The sequence below is a fragment of the Schistocerca serialis genome, unplaced genomic scaffold (assembly GCF_023864345.2).
Source record: "Schistocerca serialis cubense isolate TAMUIC-IGC-003099 unplaced genomic scaffold, iqSchSeri2.2 HiC_scaffold_1362, whole genome shotgun sequence".
In the NCBI taxonomy this organism is placed as follows: Eukaryota; Metazoa; Arthropoda; class Insecta; order Orthoptera; family Acrididae; genus Schistocerca; species Schistocerca serialis.
In genome coordinates this window covers 52,000,341-52,019,885 of record NW_026047583.1, presented here as the reverse complement: position 1 = coordinate 52,019,885, position 19,545 = coordinate 52,000,341, and the positions used below count along the sequence as shown (strand labels likewise).

At 39.4% G+C, this 19,545-nt stretch overlaps 1 protein-coding gene and 1 pseudogene across 1 annotated transcript in view; one reads left to right on the top strand and one right to left on the bottom strand.

Annotated features, from left to right (window-relative positions):
• Nucleotides 1-481: 481 nt before the first annotated feature.
• Nucleotides 482-943, bottom strand: LOC126440379 (molybdenum cofactor biosynthesis protein 1-like; annotated as a pseudogene).
• A 12,197-nt stretch (nucleotides 944-13,140) lies between these two features.
• LOC126440351 (molybdenum cofactor biosynthesis protein 1-like) overlaps nucleotides 13,141-19,545 on the top strand; it is a 383,691-nt gene continuing 377,286 nt past the window's right edge. The window contains exon 1 of the mRNA XM_050090639.1: nucleotides 13,141-13,244. Within this exon, the coding sequence (XP_049946596.1) occupies nucleotides 13,197-13,244 (48 nt within the window). The 5' untranslated portion in view covers nucleotides 13,141-13,196. The remainder of the gene's footprint in view (nucleotides 13,245-19,545) is intronic.

The window sequence follows — 19,545 nt, the reverse complement described above, 5'->3', positions numbered from 1 at the left end:
GAATTCCGTACAGTTACGTTGCAAATTTCAAACTCACAGTTATTCATCTAACAGATGTGCTTTTTAAAGGTACGGTTCAAGAAATGCTGCACATGCAATGCCCGGGATTGTAGCGACGGCACTGTACTTTGGGAGGAGAGTGACAAAAATACTGACAGTGACAAAACAATGAATGTTAGTGAAGTTAAGAGTGTCTTACATGAAAACTGCAACTGAAAGCTTTGTTTTGGTGTGTAATTTATCTACAGTGTACTACAAAAAAAAGTGGTTAAGGGTAAATTACATTTTGAAAAGCTTTTGTAAATGGGCAACTTGACAAATTATTTTTAATTAAGTTTCTCTCTTTTTCGAAATTAAAGGTGCAACTTATATTCAGGCCAATTCGATGTGTGTATAATTTATGATAACTACGAACAGACTTTGAAATTTGCCTACGTCACACCAGGTATACTTAACTTATTTCACTGACCCACACAGATGCTCATGTCCGGTGGAAGTCTCCTCTAGTTCCCCCACTTTTGGTCAGAAGCATTATTTCAGATATCACAATGTCATGACTCACAGCTTTGCACATATCGTACACTGTTAAGGCAGACACCGATACAGTAGTGAGAGCTTCCATCTCCACGCCTGTCTGCCCTCTACACTTTGCTGTGCCAGTTATAATCACACAGTTGAGAGCAGAGTCCAGTTCAATGTCCACAGCCACAGAGGAGAAAGATATATTATGACACAGAGGGATAAAACTGGACGTCTGCTTGGACCCCACAATTCCCGCCAGGCGAGCAACGCTAAGTACGTCACCTTTCTTCAGGCCATTTTCTCGTACGAGTTTCATCAGTTCGGGTCCCACAAAAACCTTTGCTCATGCTGTAGCAGTCCGTTCTGTCACCAGCTTCAAACCCATGTCGACCATTTTCGCCCTGCCGGTCCGGTCAACATGAGTCAGACTTCCAGACTGTGCTCCCAAACTGCAGAAACGGCAAGAGAAGACAGAGGGCTGTGCTCTGTGTGTTTGTCTTGTTAGGAGTCCTGCATTGCACATAATGCTTGGGGTACAGGGAAGCAAAAGAAACTGTTTTCTAGATTCAGTCACTACACTCAAATTATGTGACAACAACTGAGACATCTGTGTATCCAACACAAACAGGGGCGAAATGTTGGTGTCTGAGAAGAAGTACTTTTGAAAATCTTGTTTCTGAAGGTTTAACAACTTCCAACTCTGTGCCTTCATGACATCACTACAGCCATCAAGTTCAGTGCCACCTGGAACAAAAATACAAGCTGTAACAAAGAACTCTTCATAATCTGAAAATAGGTTAACTACAAAAGAATTTTTAAGCATTTGTGTTGAAACACCCCCGATTAATTCCTTTACTGGATTTTGGGTAATTTACCGAAGCCACCAAACAGTTAATTATTATGATATATGACCGTGTGCTTAATGGATGAAAGGCTATTGGTTGTTCTGCAAATGCGGCTGTTCTGAGACAGAATAGCTAATGATTGAAAGTTTGTCTATTATTAAGTATCACAAAGGTTGCGATGTACAACTGATATATATTTCCTACTAACACACAAATTCTGAGGCAGTTGTTACCTTTGCCTTACACGTCTAATTGCGGTTATCTCTTTTTACTGATTGCTGATTTTCAGTACTTTGTCACACGCAATGCTGATGGTTAACATTCACAACAATCCTCACTGCAATCCATGGTTGTTGCTGGCCGACGCGGTTGACGTGAAACACGTAATTCGGCACTTGTCACTTTCTGTTTCTTATCACTCGCGAATCGGCATTAGTGAGAGTCAACCCCACGACGATCAGGGGGACGTGCTCACTCGTCATACTCCAGTGAATTTTACCGTTTACAACTCACTCGACCACCATTCTTGGCCGTCTTTCCCACTCTACTTCTCACTCGACACTCTACCATACTACTGCGCACTCAGCACTAGTCTCACTGCCTACTGCAGCGCTCGACAATCGACTCCTGTCCGCTATCGACCTGGGCATCAGATACTAGCATCTATGTTTGTGGGATCACGGATCCCTTACAGTGTTCAAGACAAGTTCTTTGAACCTTAATGATCTGTGATGATTCTTTTCTTTCCTAAGCTAAGGTCGAAAATCTGTTTTGTCTGCAGAAGTGTGCAATATGAATATTACATAAAGTTGATAGGAACATCTCACATAAATCTCCTCAGTGGCTGTAGATTTCACAATCTTGCAGGAGTGGATACAAGTGGAGGTCATAGCAATGATGATAACTACCAAACACTTCCCAAACAACATATTATACTGGGGTGCCCTTAAGAAGGCAGCAGTGTGGTGCATTCTGTGCAGAAAGAGATGGGGAATGTTTTATGGTGCTGTCTGTGTGTTCTCTCTCTCTCTCTCTCTCTCTCTCTCTCTCTCTCTCTCTCTCTCTTTCTCTCTGTCCCACAACTCACATTTCAGCCACTTCCAACCCTCGTATCTGGCACAGGCCACTGTGTCTGCTTCTGACTCTGCCTAGTAGAATTTATGCGGTCGGAAAGCTATCGCTGTTGCTTTCTAATGTAATACTTGTCATGTTTCCTTTATGCCAGCCATTGTGAACACTAATGGCTAAGTAACCTCACCATACCTAAATGCCTTGTATCGTACACGCACTGCAAAATGCACACTACAGACAGATGTGGCAGAATGACACGATGTCTTTATATTTTTTACTTCACCAATTTCCAAATGCACACATAACTTTTGGAGAAGGAGGTAGCGTGGAAACAGAAGTGTGTCAAAAATGCCAAGTTCTTCCAGCAATGACAAGCTACATGTAATAAAGGACACTTTTCAGTTGCTCGTGCTAGGGTCTGCCCACAAGGACATGCTTTTGGTCTGATTGACAACATTCCAGCTGGGTAAAGCTGCACACCACTGGGTTGAACATACCAGCTGTCAACAACAGATCCGATACAACAACAACAGAAAGAATGACTTCCTGAACACAGTTGGAAATCACTGATAGAAACAGTATTCCCCTCATTCACATGTGTTTGCAGACCTCTGTTCAGTCATAATGTTTATTGAAATAATGATGGTGAGCACACACTTTGACAGAGTTCAACTTGGTTGTTACGTGATTGTTCAGCTTTTTCCTTCTTTCCTCCTCCCTTTTCTCTTCCCAAAATCTTTTCATTCTTTGACTGTGTTCTTGTTTCCTTTGATATGTACATATTTTCTCTGTTTTCTTCCTTTCCTTTACTTCAAGTTTTATGTTCATAATTTTGTTTCTGAATTTGTCTCTTTCATTCATCATTTCCATTCTGATTCCTGCTTGTTTGTAGCCTTCTTCTATTTCTTGAAACCAACTGGTTTTTTTGATTAAGGCATTTACTACATCCTAAATCCCTTTGTGAATCTGTCGCTATTCATTGTGTGTATGTGTCCACAGAATGTTAGTCGGTGTTTTCTGATTGTGACTGAGTCTGCCTCTGTGTTCATATAATTCTCTGGTTGATCTCTTCATTCATATACCATCTCTGTGCACTGCTCCTAAAAATTTTCTGAGGATTTTGCATTGTATTCTTTCTGCTTTGTGGTGCCTGGTCCTCAGATTGTGGTCATTTCTGATGCGAAGAGTGCTTCTGATACTATAACTGTATTGTAGTGCATGTGTTTGCCTTGTACTGAAATGTTTCTTTTATTATAGTGTGTCCATGTCAGTTTGTACACTTTCTGAAGTTCTTTTGTTTGTTCTATGTTTTCTTCCTTCTTTGATCCACCTATTTGTATTGTTACTATTATATTGAATAATTTAATATATTTTTGTGTGTTTATTATTGTTATTAAAATTGTAGATGTCTGTCGTATGCTAACAGCGAGGTTGCTAGCGAGTTGCATTTTTGAGGGAAGCTGGGCGAGGTAGGGTGGAAACAATAACAAATCGTCACTCCCCCCGTAGCAAGACTGCAGCACAAGAGGCAGGAGTGCCATCTGTTCCCTTCGACGTTTCTGTCTTGCTTTGCCACCTATCAGTAAGTGATGAACCAGCTAAATCTGGACTTTGCTGCCACAAATCAAGAAGCAATGGCTCGGAGACAGCATGAGCTCATTGTCCAACTGATGGGTGGAAGCAACACAACAGCAACAGCAACACCAACACCAGTCACACCACCAGTGAATATACTAGAGAGGCCCTCAATATCACCGCAGTAGTCCTCGAGCTGGAAGTGTGAGCTCCGTGGAACAAAGATGGACCTTGGAAGCTGGTGGGTCCAAAATGCAATCAGCAGCAACATACACGAACAACTGAGCCTACTGACTCACACGGCAAATGCAGCGTGCTTTTACCAACACCAGTTCCGAGCATCGGTAATATGAGGGACCATACAAACAATTCTGCAGCACCTCAACTACACAACACTACCCCAGCCGCTACGCAGAACACTACACCGACTGGCTTCCCACTGGTCAAAGTACACAATTACACTTGCCTTGGCAAGCTAAACAATACATTTGTAGAATCCCACGAACGCTGACTGCAAATTTGTATGTCCGTCTGGTTATTTGACCTGTTGTGCTGCCATTCGCAAACAGCATTCCTGGAGGTGTTTTCCTACAGGATAATCTTGCTCACGTACTGCTGTTGTAAGCCAACATGCTATAGTGTGTCAACATATTGCCTTGGCTTGCTCGATAACCAGCTCTACCTCCAATCGAGCACATATTGGACATCATCTGATGACAGCTTCAACGCATCCACAAACATCATTAACTGTCCTTACATTGGCCAACAAAGTGCAACAGGCATGGAACTCCATTCCACAAACTGACACATGACACGTGTACTACAGCGTACCAGAATTTACATTTACATTTGCTGTGGCTTATCTCACACTTACATTGATCCCTGATCCTGCAACATTAATCACTTTACATATGTTGTCTCAACAAATATATTCCTGGTATTTCATTACTCTACATTAATTATTTTTTGGTGTTGCAAATTTTTCCGTCAGTGTACCTGGCCTTTCTTTAACCATCCCTGGTGCAATGCAGAATTTTCTTCCCAGTAGCGAGAAAATGCTGTTATTCCAATTTTGAAATCAGATAAATTGCCTCTTCAAACGGACAGCTGTCGTCCAGATTGTTTACTCAGTGTCCTGCAAGTTACTTGAACATATGGTTAGTCGAAGGCTGTATTGTGTCCTTGAATCCCCGGGTCTTTTGGCTTCGATCCAGTGTGCTTTTCGCCAAGGGCGCTCTACTGAAGATAATTTAGTCCACTTGAAGTGTGTTATCTGAACAGCTTTTGCTCAGCATCAGTTCCTTGTTGCAGTTTTCATTGATCTGCATATATATCTTATGATACCACATGGTGCCATAACGTCCTTGCCACCTTAAAGGAGTGGGGCCTCCATGGTCCACTCATGATTTTTATCCAGAACTTTCTTCCATGTCACACTTTTTGGGTACAGGTTGGTGCCTCCTGTAGCATCCCCCCCTGCAGGAGACGGGGCTTGCACAAGGTTCTGTTTTGAGTGCCGCTCTCTTTTATGTGGCTATCAATGATCTGGCGGCAGCTGCATGACATATGGTGTCCCCATCTTTTTTGTTCATCCACGACGGCTATTGCTGGAGGCAGAATGCAGGGAGCAATACACTAAGCACAATCCTGCGCTTTCACTCATAGCATCCATTTTTTGGCTGCCATGACCTACGTTATGCATTTCTGCCATTGTGTTTTTTAGGACCGGTCTTTTATGCCTAGTTGACATGGCTTCCCCGTCTTTGTCAACTAAAGCAGACATGTAGGTCGCACCTGAATGCTCTTCTATGCCTCAGCGGTGTGGTCCACTCTACTTTGATATGGCTGTATGCAGCATTGGTGCAGTCACACCTAGATTACAGGAATCTCTCATATGACTTTTTATCAGCTACGACATTACGCCTGGATTCGATACACTATTGTGGGGTAAGACTGGTAACAGGTGCCTTTGGACTAGGCAGCAGTTCCACTATTGTGGGTTCTGCACCATCAAAAATTGATGGCAGCTGCTCGCCCATAGTACCCTACCTGTCATCTCCTCTTTCCAGATACGAGATTTACCTCCGAAAATGGCAACACAGGTCTGGGGTTACGATCACCAAGTTTGAGCCTTGGTCCAGCACACAGTTTTAATCTGCCAGGAAGTTTCATATCAGTGCACGCTATGCTGCAGAGTGAAAGTCTCATTCTAGAAAACTCTTTAACTGTAATTCTCTTTACATATTGGCTATTTTCTTCTTATATGGGGGACATGGTCTCATCTGAGAAGTGAAAGCAAGCCTGTAAAAGAAAGGGGGGTGGGGGCAGTTCTCAATTCTTGAGCAGTGACACTTTTTTTTTTTTTTTTTTTTAAAAAAAAGAGAAAGATCCTTTGTAATTTGGGTGAGTTTATGTTCAATCCTTGCACCCAATTTACTCTTTCATCTACCTACTTTTTTTCTCGTCTAGCAGAACGATATTTATGACCGTTGCTTAATACCTGTTTGTATCACTTACACTGCTGGTATTTATGAATTCTTTAGCATTTGACTCTGGAAAGATCATTTTTCTTTGTAGTGAGGTCTTGCCAACAGCAAATTTTCTGGATGGAAAGTTGCCAATCTGCTCATATACTTTAAAATTTAAAAGTAAATCTAGCAATGCTAGAATGTATACAAAATACTGATATACCCATTATCAAGTTGTTGTTTAAAGATTCGCGACTTTTAAAACTTACGTAGATTATCTTTTTCATGATAGAACTTTACATAAGAAGTTATTAAGAACATTGTGAATATCACATGATGAACAATGGAATGACTAAAGCAGTGTTATCAACCCTCATTCATTGACACATGTAATAAATTCATCGAGGCAGTGAAGTCCAGAGCTGTTGTAAAAATTTCTGAAATTAAAAGTATATATTACCTAATGAAGGTAGTATTTTGGGGTGAAAGAGCACAATAACTATTATTTTTGGAATGTAATAATTCACTATGGCTTCATTTTAATTCTAATAAGTTTCACACTGTAATGAAACATTGTCTAAATGCCTCTCTCTCTCTCTCTCTCTCTCTCTCTCTCTCTCTCTCTCTCTCATTTGTTATAACTTACCGCTGTTATTTTGTATTTGTATTGCAGTGATTACATTAAAATTGGCTATATTGATTCTGCAATTTATACTATTATGTTATTGCTAAGAATTGATTTAAAGAATAAACGTATATATTTATTTGTAAGATTTTGTAAATTTATACCACTGGAACTCTTTCAAAATATTTGATTGCGTAATACTGCCAATAAATACAATGACTTTCTTTCTTCTGTTTATGATTGTAATAGATGTTGGACACGTTGATTCCAAGTATGTTATACAGAAACGCAGTGATTTTTTACAAAAGGCAAAACTATGTGTTCGAAGAATTGTGGAGAGGAGGGTACGTGATGTATTTTAAGTAGGTTATAAAGAGTGACTATAACAACAAAAACAATATATTATTGATAAAATTATTTAATTGAATAGATAAAAAATCTACTCACCAAGTGGCAGCAGAACATACACATAAAAGACTGTTATGATTGGCAAGCTTTCGGAGCCAGTGGCTCCTCCAGACAGAAGCATTGAAGGGGAAGAAAGAAGGGTAAAGGAAAAGGCCTGGAGAGTTCCAGGAAAAGGTGTAGATTTTGGGAAAGTCACCCAGAACTGCGGATCAGGCGAAAAATAGAAATGACACATGTCATATACCAGCTATTATGTAAACACTGTTCAGCTTTCTACATCTGCATGACTACCACCAAATTATTAGTTACGATAAATGGGCATAGGCATAGTGTATATACTGGAAACTCACAATATCCTGTTGCAGGGCATGCTCTACAACATGGCATACGTGACCTCGACACTTGTTTCACCACACATGCCACCTGGATTTTTCCGCCATACACCAGTTTCTCAGAACTCCGCAGGTGGGAACTAGCACTACAACGTGTCCTTGGTTCTCACCACCCACCTCGCTTTAGTTTACGTTAATTTCTGCTGTCTCAGCCTTTCTTCACTGTAATTACTCTTTGCTTCACTCCGTTTTAGCTTTCTACATCTTTCATTGTCTTTCCCGTCTATTTTCACTACCCCCTCCCGCAGCTGTTGTATACAATACGCTTAGCTTCTCACTCTTATTAACTCATGTACAGTTTTAGTAGTAATCTCTGTCTTGCATATTACCCTGTCTTCCACCTTTAAGCTCTCAGGTTTCCGAATCTTGCCCGATGCAGTCCCCAACAATTAGTCTTTCCTTCTCATCCTGTACGGTAAGTCACCCATGACCCACGGTTCTGGGTAACTTTCCCAAAATCTCCCCCTTTTCTTAGACCTCTCCAGTCCTTTTCCTTCACCCTTCTTGCTTCCCCTGCAACCCTTTAGCCTGAAGAAGGAGTCACTGGCTCCAAACGCTTGCCTATCACAACAGTCTTTTATGTGTGTGTTCTGCCACTGCTTGGCGAGTAGATTTTTTATCTATCCAATTAAATAATTTTATAAAGAGTCTCTGTGTGTCATGTTTTTATTGGTATACAACTTGTTATAAACAAAACTTATTTTTACCATTTAATATGTTTCCAGATATTTACCAGTGGGAAAGATGAAATTGGGTTGATTGTACTTGGTTCTGACAAGACACAGACTGTACTTGATTACCCAAATGCGAGTGTGGAATTTCCTCTTGCACTGCCTACATGGCAGATGATATCCTTTGTGGAGAAATCTTTACATGAAAGAGAAATAAAAACAGATTGGATAGATGGTGTTGTTGTTGGCATGCAAGTCTTGAAAGATGAGCTAGAGTAAGTATTTAAAGCTGTCTGTTTCATGACATTCCTGGAACATGTTCCAGAATGTGTGTTACACAAATCACAGCGACATAGTTGTGACTTTATAAATTTGAATCAATATGTTTTTGTAATGAAAAGGAAACAGAAGGCACAATACCTGCAGAAATAGGAAATTTTTTTGTGTGATTTTACTGTATGAATGTTTTTTACAGTTTTTCAGCTCAATAATTAAGGAGGTATTGATACAAGGCTTTGCCAAAAATCAATTTGTCACCTACAATTCCAGCCCTGTCACTGGCATTCCCTATCCCCACAACATGACTGGGCCACCATGAAAGCAGCCACATCATTGTCAAATTCACTGAAACTACTGCATAGCAATTTACTTGAGTATGGCTGCTGTTGTGGTCTTCAGTTTGGTTTAAGCACTGCGTCAATACCTTCTCTTCATAGCACTCGGAGGTCACGATCTGCGACTGTTTTTACAAATGGCAAGAGAACTTTTCCTCTAGTTGCTTGTTTTTCAGTGAAAGATGCAAATATTTTAGAATGTAGTGCCTTATGTATATCTGTTGGAATAGCCACAAGGTCTGAAAGTTATTTTCAAATGATTGAGCTCTTCTACAGAGTATTGAAATTCACAGATTCTTCCAGCCTGGTCCACCAATGTCTTACATACTCCTCTTCCTCCATGGATTGTTTCCAGCATTTGGAGATGAAACATTAGGCACCAAAACGTGCCTTATAACCAAAATCTAATGAACATATAATTAAATTAACCAAAGATGTAATGTTGCACTCTCAGGTAAGACTGATCTTGAATGCAAAGCCTAAGTGGAAATTAAATGTACGCTGCAACATTCATCACACTTTTTGTTATTGAAATTATTCACAGTGCCATAGGGAGAACTGAGTTTATGTGTTTTGTAGAGTCAGATACACGCTGTGGCGCAGGGTGCTGTCCGTTATTCTCCTGACTATGATGTGCAGGAATGGTAGTCTTCCTTCTTCTTTGGTCTCCATAGTGAATTTGATTTTGTGGCGTGTGGAGTTCAGATGTACAAAGAAGTCAAGAAGTTTGTCTCTTCCATGAGGCCAGATGACAAGTGTGTTATCCACATAACAGAAGAAGAAGAAGAAGAAGAAGAAGAAGGATTTCCATTTGGATGACATCAGGGCCTCTTCCTCGAAGTGCACCGTAAATATATCCACAATCTCTGGTCAGAGTGGGCTGCCTATTGTGACTCCATCTGTTTGCGGGAGGGGGGTGTGCCACGAGTCAGTGAAGTGGGAAAGCTGACCAAGTAATATGTGTGACGTGTCATACCTCGACCGATATTGAGAACAGAATAAAAAATTCAGAGGCATTACTTTTCAGCACTCCCATGCATATTCTGTATGCAAGATAAGCTTATGGAGCAGGTTTCTCATTCAGAAATTCTATTTCGGTGTTGATTGTTTACACGAAGACCGTGTTAAGCATAATGGAAGAAGGAGAAATGTTTATCAGCATTCCAGATTTGGCAGTGGCAGGCTCATGGTCTGCTGAGACTCTGGTTTATTGTTTCACTATATTGCTGCTTGCATTGCTCAGAATCTCATTTTGTGCGAACATAGAATTGGTAGGTTCAGGAGGGCAATGCTAAATGCCTTGCAGGGCCTCAGTAGTGCCACCCAACTAGCGCCTGAGAGGGCAGACAAGTGTTTGCTCATGCGTACGTGATCCTGCAGTGAAGTTGTGTACATTTAGTCAGGAAGTGGGCTTGTATACAGTGAGACAAGTATCCACACAGACAATGTGATGGCATCTGGAGCAGCACAGACTGTCAACCCCTTAATGCAGCTCTAGAGAGAGGTGAACTGACAGCGGTGCAACTAACAACAATGCCAGACACAGGAATGGCACTGTGTCATTGTACCAGATGAGTCTCGGTTCTGTAACATCGTCACAATTGATGTACTTGTGTGTGGAGGCTCTGATGCCAACAGACCTGGCCAGATTGTACCTGTCATTCCCATGCGGGTCCAGCATGTGATGTGATGGTATGGGGTGCAACTGGATACATGTCACAACCTGTGGTTCACATAGCCAGTAATTTGGACAGCAGCCATTGCATTTGTGTTTTGTTAAGGCCTATCGCTGTGCCGTATTTTCAAGGGCTCCATGATGTTATCTTTTAACAAGATAATGCAAGACTACACATCACCTGAGCTGTACTGAGCTACCTCGATACAGAGAGTGTTCCACTGTTGCCATATCCAGCATTTTCTTCAAATCTGTCACCTGTGGAGAACATCTGTTCACAGGATGCCAAGAGATGGGTATGCCACCAGTCGCCAGCCACCAGTCGCCAACCACTACAGTTGATGAACTCTGACATATGACATACAGTTGAGTAGCATGAATTAATGTACCCATGGCTGTAATCCAACCTCGATTTGATATCCAGTGTGATGAGAGCTGTTCTGCTGTTCCAGTTTCAATACTGAAATTCATATATTATTTTTATGCTATCCTTACCAGATTGGACTGTGGTGTCATACAGCATAAAATACCTTACAACATGTTGAATCAGTGATGAGAAGTGTAGAACAGCCAGCAGGGGAAAGATGTTGGCAATGAGACAGCTTTTATGTAGAACAGCAGTACAGTGTTTTACAGTGCATAATGCTTCCTCAGATTGAGAACAAAATGTGCGGTTTGCTGTCATCCATTTTCACAAACATAGCCTTGAAAAATAATGTTGACATTACTGTGCATTTCACTCTGAGGCATATTGCACTCTGAGAATGTTCATCGAATTCAGTTACTTTGTATTATATTTCAGTAACAGTGACATAATAGCAAATTGGACTGTATGAGTTTTTATGGATTTTTTTTCCAGAGACACACTACCATTTCTTCAGATTTATTTAATTTGGGTATAAATCCTTTCCAGCATATATGCTGTACACAAAATGTTGAACATAAAATATAGCTATCTGCTGATTTAACATCTTGCTGAGTATACCAGTACAATGTTTTGTTGTAACAAATAGTTCAATGTATTTTACACACTTATAAACTTATTTATACAGTTATAGTAATTTATACCATTACATTAATGTTGTACCTTAATGTTCTGGGAGACGATATTATAAGGAACCTCATACTTTTCCTGGATGATAGAGTTGTCTATAATGAATTATTGCCTGAAAAAGATCTGTACAAATTTGAGTCAGATCATAACATTTCAAATTGGTCCAAAGATGGGCAACTGAGTTTAAGTTTTCAGAAATGTAAATTGGAGCACATCACAAAACAAATAAAAGACAGAATTGTATGACTACATTATCAAATAATCACAGTTTTAATTGGTCAACTCATACAAATATCTGGATGAAATGAAATGGTGACATAGACTCACTTGTAGGCAAAGCAGAATGCAGACTTCAATTCGTTGGTAAGATACTGGAAAATGCAATCAGTCAATAGAGGACATTGCTTACAGAATACTTGTGTGGCCCATTCTAGAATATTGCTTAAGTATGACCCATAACAAATAAGGCTAATGACAGACATTGAATGTATACAAAATAGTGTAGCATGATTGATCATAGATTTATTTGATGCATGGGAGAGCATCAAGAAGCTACTAAAAATTACAAATGCCAGACAAGTGAAGATAGACGCCAAATATATGACAAAACCCAACTTATGAAATTTAGGGATTATACAATAACCGCATATGTATCACTCCTATAGGGACCATGAAGGCAAGATTAATTACAGCATGCACAGAACCATTTAAAGAATCATTCTTCCCACACTCCACATGAGCACTGAATGGGGAAAAACCATAATGTGTGGTACAACAATGTACTTTGTCGGACAAACCCACAGTGGTTTATACAGTGTGCATGGAGACATGGAATCAGTTGACAGTAGTGGTAATGGTTCATATTGATTCCCATTTCTCTGTTTCAGTAGGTGATCTTATGCCTCTAATTATTTTTTCATTGCTATCTTAACTTGCATTCTTCAATTCAGTTTATTAACCCTTCTTATCTCTTTGTATTAGGGCAAATGTACAGTTAACTTTTAAGGAATTTGTATTTTCAATTTATCAACTGGAGTTTTGTTTCATATGCAGCAGAAATGTTACAAATTATTTGTTTCAGTTTTGCTGTTTCACAGGTGCCCTGAAAAAAATAAAAGATCGCGAAAGTGTCTTAATGACAACCGATGGCCTCATATTGACAAGACAGCTGGTTGCCTTGCAGAGGGCAGGGCTTGACGGTCTGAACATCTGCTTAGACACCCTGCAGTCCCAATGCTACAACCAGATCACGAGGAGGAAAGGCTGGGAGCGTGCCATGGCTGGCATAGATCTAGCCTTGCAACTTGAATACGACCCTGTGAAGGTATTACTAGTGCAGCTGTCATCGCATGCAGACTTTCATAAGCAAGAGATATAAATCTGTTGTTAAGAATATCAATACAAGAATCACCATTTTAAAGCAGTACGCCCCCACCCTCGACTCCATCCCCGCTCCCACCCTCACCCCTGTCTCCACACTGCAGCTGAAAGTGAAGGAAGGTATATTAAGACAGAAGAAGTAAATTTTAGCTGAAGATGCTAACAGTTTCGTAGTTTATACAACATAAAAAAGTATGCCTTGCAAGTTTACCTATTAAATATCTTATATTTTCCTCCCAAGAGAGTCTTATGAGACTCAAGATCTTTACAGTTTCTCTTTTTTTCTTTTGTGTCTTTAGTTTAAAATAAGTTTCCTCTATTGTGGTGTTGTTTTGAAAAAAATACTCAATTGTTTGGAAAAATTATTCTTAATTATGTAGTCACACTTTTGTTGTGTCTAAGTACTACTGGTTTCAGTAGCGAGTACCAGCATCAGTTCATCTTATTATCAAAAATTTCTTTGCAAAATAAAAGCTGACCACTGTGGCCGAGCGGTTCTAGGCACTTCAGTCCGGAACCATGCTGCTGCTACGGTCGCAGGTTCGAATCCTGCCTCAGGCAGGGATGTCCTTAGGTTAGTTAGGTTTAAGTACTTCTAAGTCTGGGGGACTGATGACCTCAGATGTTAAGTCCCATAGTGCTTAGAGCCATTTGAACCATTTTGCAAAATAAAAAGCTTCTGTACAACTGCAAACTAGACATACCATTTTCAGGGTGCAGTTCACATCTATTGAAAGCACAACAGTGACCTTTACTTTTAGTAGATAAGACACCTACTGGGGTAAGTGACTTGATGAATGCACACAAGAAGTTGTCATTTATTCCATATGTAGCTGCCATGCAGAATCATATTTTGTATTAGTTTGTCCTTACTCTTCCAAAAGGTTAAACCTTGTCTCTGCAGCCACAGCTTCCTCTCTTCAGCAGTTGTTTTCATCTCCATGTGTGAAGAAAATCCCATTCATTGATCGTATTGTTTAAGTAGGATGTTCTCAGTCATCCCCTTGTTTTCTTACCTATGATCTTGCCTTCAGAAATGTTTTTTAAAAGATTACCATCTCCAGTTAAGTGTCCAGTGTATTTTGCTTTGCTCTGGCCTATAACTTTCAGTGGTTCCTTCTTCTCTCCTATTTCCTTTAATTTTTCTGTCAATGCAGCTAGTTCTTGTACTTCTCCTCCAGAACCACATTTCAGCAGGTTTGAGGTGAGCTTCCTTTGGCTTTTCTAATGTACAGATTTTGCATCTGTGTGTCAGAACACTCCACACAAAGGTCTTTACAAATATTTTCTTAATGTGGGAGCTGATATGTTTATTCAGTTGCAGCTTCTTCTTATTTTGGAAGGAACTCTTCACCTGTGCTATTCTTTTCTTGAATGCCTTGAAATATTGATTGTTTTCTTGCAAAATGCTACTGAGATAGTGAATTTCAGTTCCTTTCTTGAGTTGCTCATTGCCTGTTCTTGCGTCAGTCCTGCCTCCACCTCCTTTCTTGTCTGTAGCCATAAATTTTGTCTTCTTTGTATTCATTTTTAGCTTTAGTTTTACCATTTCTTGATTTAAGGCCTGAAACATTTTATTTAGTTCCTACTCTGATTTACTATTGTGATGTCGTCAGTCTGCAGTGTATATGCATGCAATTAAGTCTCCATATCGACATCATGCTCCAAAAACCACCTAACTGTGTGTGACAGGGGGTACGTCTCATGCCACCAACTGACCCCCTCTGCCTTGTTCCACTTGTGAACAGTGTTTGGGAAGAATGACTGTCAGTACCCTTCTGTATTATCTCTAACTTCTCAAATTTTCTTCTCGTGATCATTTCGTGAATTGTATATGAGAGAAACTATTATGTTGTCAGACTCTTCTCAGAAACTACTCTCTCGAAACATGGGTAGTAAATCTTTCCGTGATGCACAACTGCTCTCTTATGGCATCTACCACTGGAGTTGCTGAGCATCTCTGTAATGATCTCACAGTGACTAAATGAGTCTGTGACAAAACACTCCGCACTTCATTGGATCTTCTTTCTCTCTTCTGTCAGTCGTACAGGGTAAGGACACAGGGGTAATTTACATTCACTTAAGATTCTTCCTGTGGATGTTAGTCTGGCATCTGCTTTTCTATTGCTGTTTTGTGTGATCATTCCGCTTTAAGGTTGCTCTGAATAGTTACTTCTAGATATTTTGTGGTAGATTCTGTTTCCAGCAATTTGTCATTAATAGTGTAGTTGTACAGTATTGGATTTCTTTTCCTGTGTGTGTGTGTGTGTGTGTGTGTGTGTGTGATATGTTACATTTATTTATGTGCAGGGTCAACTGCCAGAGCCTGCATCATTCACCAATCCTTTGCAGGTCATTGTGCAAATTGATACTGTCTTCTGTTGTTGACACTTTCTTATGGACAAGTGTAATACCTGTGAACAATATTAAGGAGCCTCTGACACTTTCTACTGGATCATTTATATACATTGTAAATGTAATGGCCCTATCACATTTCCTTGGAGTATTCCAGAAATTACCTTTTGATTCTTGTCATCTTTTCTTTGTTGTTGTTATTACTTCCTTGATGAACATATTAAGGAAGTAAGGTGATAGAAGGCACCCGTCTCTCACTGCCCTTCTGGTTTTCCTTCTTTCATATCCGGTTCAGTACTCTGACTTTTGTATATACTCAAAATTAATCATCTGTCCTTCCAGTTTGGACATTACTTTAAGGAATGATGATATAATGGTAATCTGTTTATTAAACAATATTTTAATGATACACTATGCTTTCTGATCATATAGTGGCTTGATGATGGAATTTGATACTGAAATTAGTAATCATTAGACAAAATAAAAGTGAAGCTATAATAAAAGAAAGTAATATTTTGGATCATGTCAGTCGTTGTTCCAAACAACTGCACGTCAGGAATAGGTTCAAATGGCTCTGAGCACTATGCGACTTAACTTCTGAGGTCATCAGTCGCCTAGAACTTAGAACTAATTAAACCTAACTAACCTAAGGACATCACACACATCCATGCCCGAGGCAGGATTCGAACCTGCGAACGTAGCGGTCACTCGGTTCCAGACTGTAGCGCCTAGAACCGCACGGCCACTCCGGCTGCCTAGGAATAGGTACTAAATTATTTGTCCGCTGATGACCTCACAGCTTAGAACACTAAAAAACAAATGTTAATTGTTTGTTATGTGCCCTGGTAGAGTGTACAACTGTTTACAGCTCACGATTGGTTGTTGGAGCTTGGGCGTTACTCACATAGTGTATTTGGTGCACAGTGCAGAAAAAGGCAGTGTCCAGAAAAGTAAACAAATGTAAAGGCAAAAGTTTCATGACAGGATGTTGTGTCACCATACTTGGAAGACAATTATAGCCAAAGACAGAAATTTAAAAGAAACTGGCTCATTTGAGCTGTGGAGACCTAGTCGAGGATTCTCAGTAGATAATTGTTAGCACAGTAGAATTTATAAAGAGACAATGTCAGTTCATGTGAGGGAAGGTTGATTGGTAAGTACCTATCAGCTTTCTCATAAAACTCACAATTTGAAGAATACACATCAAGGAAAAGGTAGAAGTCCAACAGTGTCAAATCTAGACAATAATATCGATCATCCAACAGTTTTGCAAAATCCCCAGTTGTACTTACTTTACTTACTTACTTACTAACTTACTCAGATTTGCTGTGTACCATACAAAGAACTGGTTTCACAGAGTTCACTCGATCAGCTGCCAAGTTCTCACCTTCCTCCAAGTTTGTGTCCATGCATTGAAGATTCATTGCAAAAGTTCCAGGTGTTAAAAGGTCTTCCTGTACATCTGTATCTGTCCATTGATTTCCACAACAGTGTTGATTTTGGGATTCTTCCACCTTACATGTGTAGAACATAACCTGCAATCTTCAGTCTTCTTTCAACAATAATTTTGTGCAGGCTGTGTAGACCTCGTATTCTCAGCACTACATCGTTTGTAACTTGGTCGGGTTAACATCTTCAGAATTCATCTCTAGCATTGTTGGTGAAAAATATGGAGACTGTGTGCTGATTTTACTGACATTTTCCAAGTCTCACAAATATAAACAATAAAGGAGTACAGGCAAAGCTTTGTTGACATATTACAGACCTAATTGCCATATGGACTGATTTTCCAGTTCTGCTGGTGATTTCTGCATCTGTGACCTCATTATTACATATAAAGCTACCGAGATATGGCAATCTGTCAACATCTTGTAGTATCTTCTATTGCACTGTAATCGGGGAAGAGACGAGTAATTTCCACTTACTTTGCACATTCTGTTTGCCTTATCTCTATTAATTTTCAGCCGTACACAATAGGGCATTTAATGAGAAAGCAGATAAAAATTAACTTGATGCCTTCCAAGGTGACGGTCTCTACTAAGTCTCTACTCCTTCAAGTCTGACTATGTAAGTGTAGACCAGAGATGGTTTAAATTCAGAGAAATAGTATCGACATCAATTAAGAGATATATACCAAATAAATTGAATGGATACCAAATAAATTAAAAGGGTGGTGCACAAAATATGTCAAAACTCAGCTGCAGGAGCAATGAAAAAAAGCATGTCAAAATTTAAAAGAATGCAAAATCTCCAAGATTAGCGATGTTTTACTGAAGCTCGAAACTTAGGGTGGGTTTCAGTGGAAGATGTGTTTAATAATTCCCATAGTGAAACTTCGTTTTGAAATCTGGAAGAAAATCCAAAGAGGTTCTGGTTGAATGTATAGTTCACCAATGGCAAGACACAACCAATACCTTCACTGCGCAATAGCTGTGGTAATGTTACTGATGACAGTGCTACTAAAGTAGAGTTACTAAACACGGATTTCTGAAATTTCTTCACCAAAGACAACAAAGTAAATATTGCAGTATTCAAATCAAGAACAACTGCAACTGTGAGTAACTTAGTAGTAGCTCTCCTCAGTGTCATAAACCATTTATGTTTCTTTCAGAGAATGTTGATACAATAGCTCCATTAGAAATCATATATAGCCGCTCATTTGATAAAGATCCGTACCTAGAGACTGAAAAGTTGCTCAGGTCACACCAATGCTCAAGAAAGAAAAGAGGAGTAATCTACTAAATAACAGACTCATATCACTAATGTTGTTTTGCATTAGGATTTTGGAACATATATTGTGTTTGAATATTTTGAATTATCTCAAAGGTAATGATTCATTGATAAATAGCTAAGATAGATTCAGAAATATCGACCTTTTAAAACACAGCTAGCTCTTTAGTCACACAAAGTAATAAGTGCTGTCGACTGGGGATCTCAAATTGATTCCATATTTGTAGATTTCCAGAAGACTTTTTGAAACAGTTCCTCACAAGCATTTTCTAATCATATTGTGTGCCTATGGAGTATTGTCTGAGTTGTACAACTGGATGTGTGGTTTCCTGTCAGAAAGGTCACAGTTCATAGCAATTGATGGAAAATCGTCAAGTAAAACAGAAGTGATATCTGACATTCCTCAAGGAAGTGTTATAGACCACCTGCTGTTGCCGATCTACATTAACAATTTAAGAGAGAATCTGAGCAGTCCTCTTAGATGATGCTATCATTTACAGTCTCGCAAATCATTTACTGTCTTGTAAAGTGATCAGATGATCAAAATGAACTGCAAAATGATTTAGGCTACCTATCCATATGATGCAAAAAGTGGTAACTGACCTTAAATAATAAAAATTTTTATGTCATCTGCACGAGTAGTAAAAGGCATCTACTAAATTTTGTTTACATGATAATTCACACAGATCTAAAGGCTGTGAAGTCTACTGAATACTTAGGAATTACATTTACAAATAACTTAAATTGGAATGCTCACATAGATAATGCGGTGGCAAAGCAAACAAAAGACTGTGATTTAATAGTAAAACATTTAGAAGATTAGGATTACTAAAGAGACTATCTACAACTATACTTGTCTGTCCTCTTTTGGAGTATTCTGCATGGTGTGGGATCCTTACCAGATTGGACTGACAGAGGACATCATTTAAAAGTTCAAAGAAAGGCAGCTCATTTTGTATTATTGGGAAACAGGAAAGTGCATGCCACAGATATCACATGTGAATTGGGGTGGCAGTCATTAAAGGAAAAGCATTTTGCTGGAGCAGGTTCTTAAAATTTCAATCATCAAATTTCTCCTCCGAATGTGAAAATATTTTGTTAGAGCCCTCTTACATAGGGAGAAATGATCATTGTAATGAAATAAGAGAAATCAGAGCTTG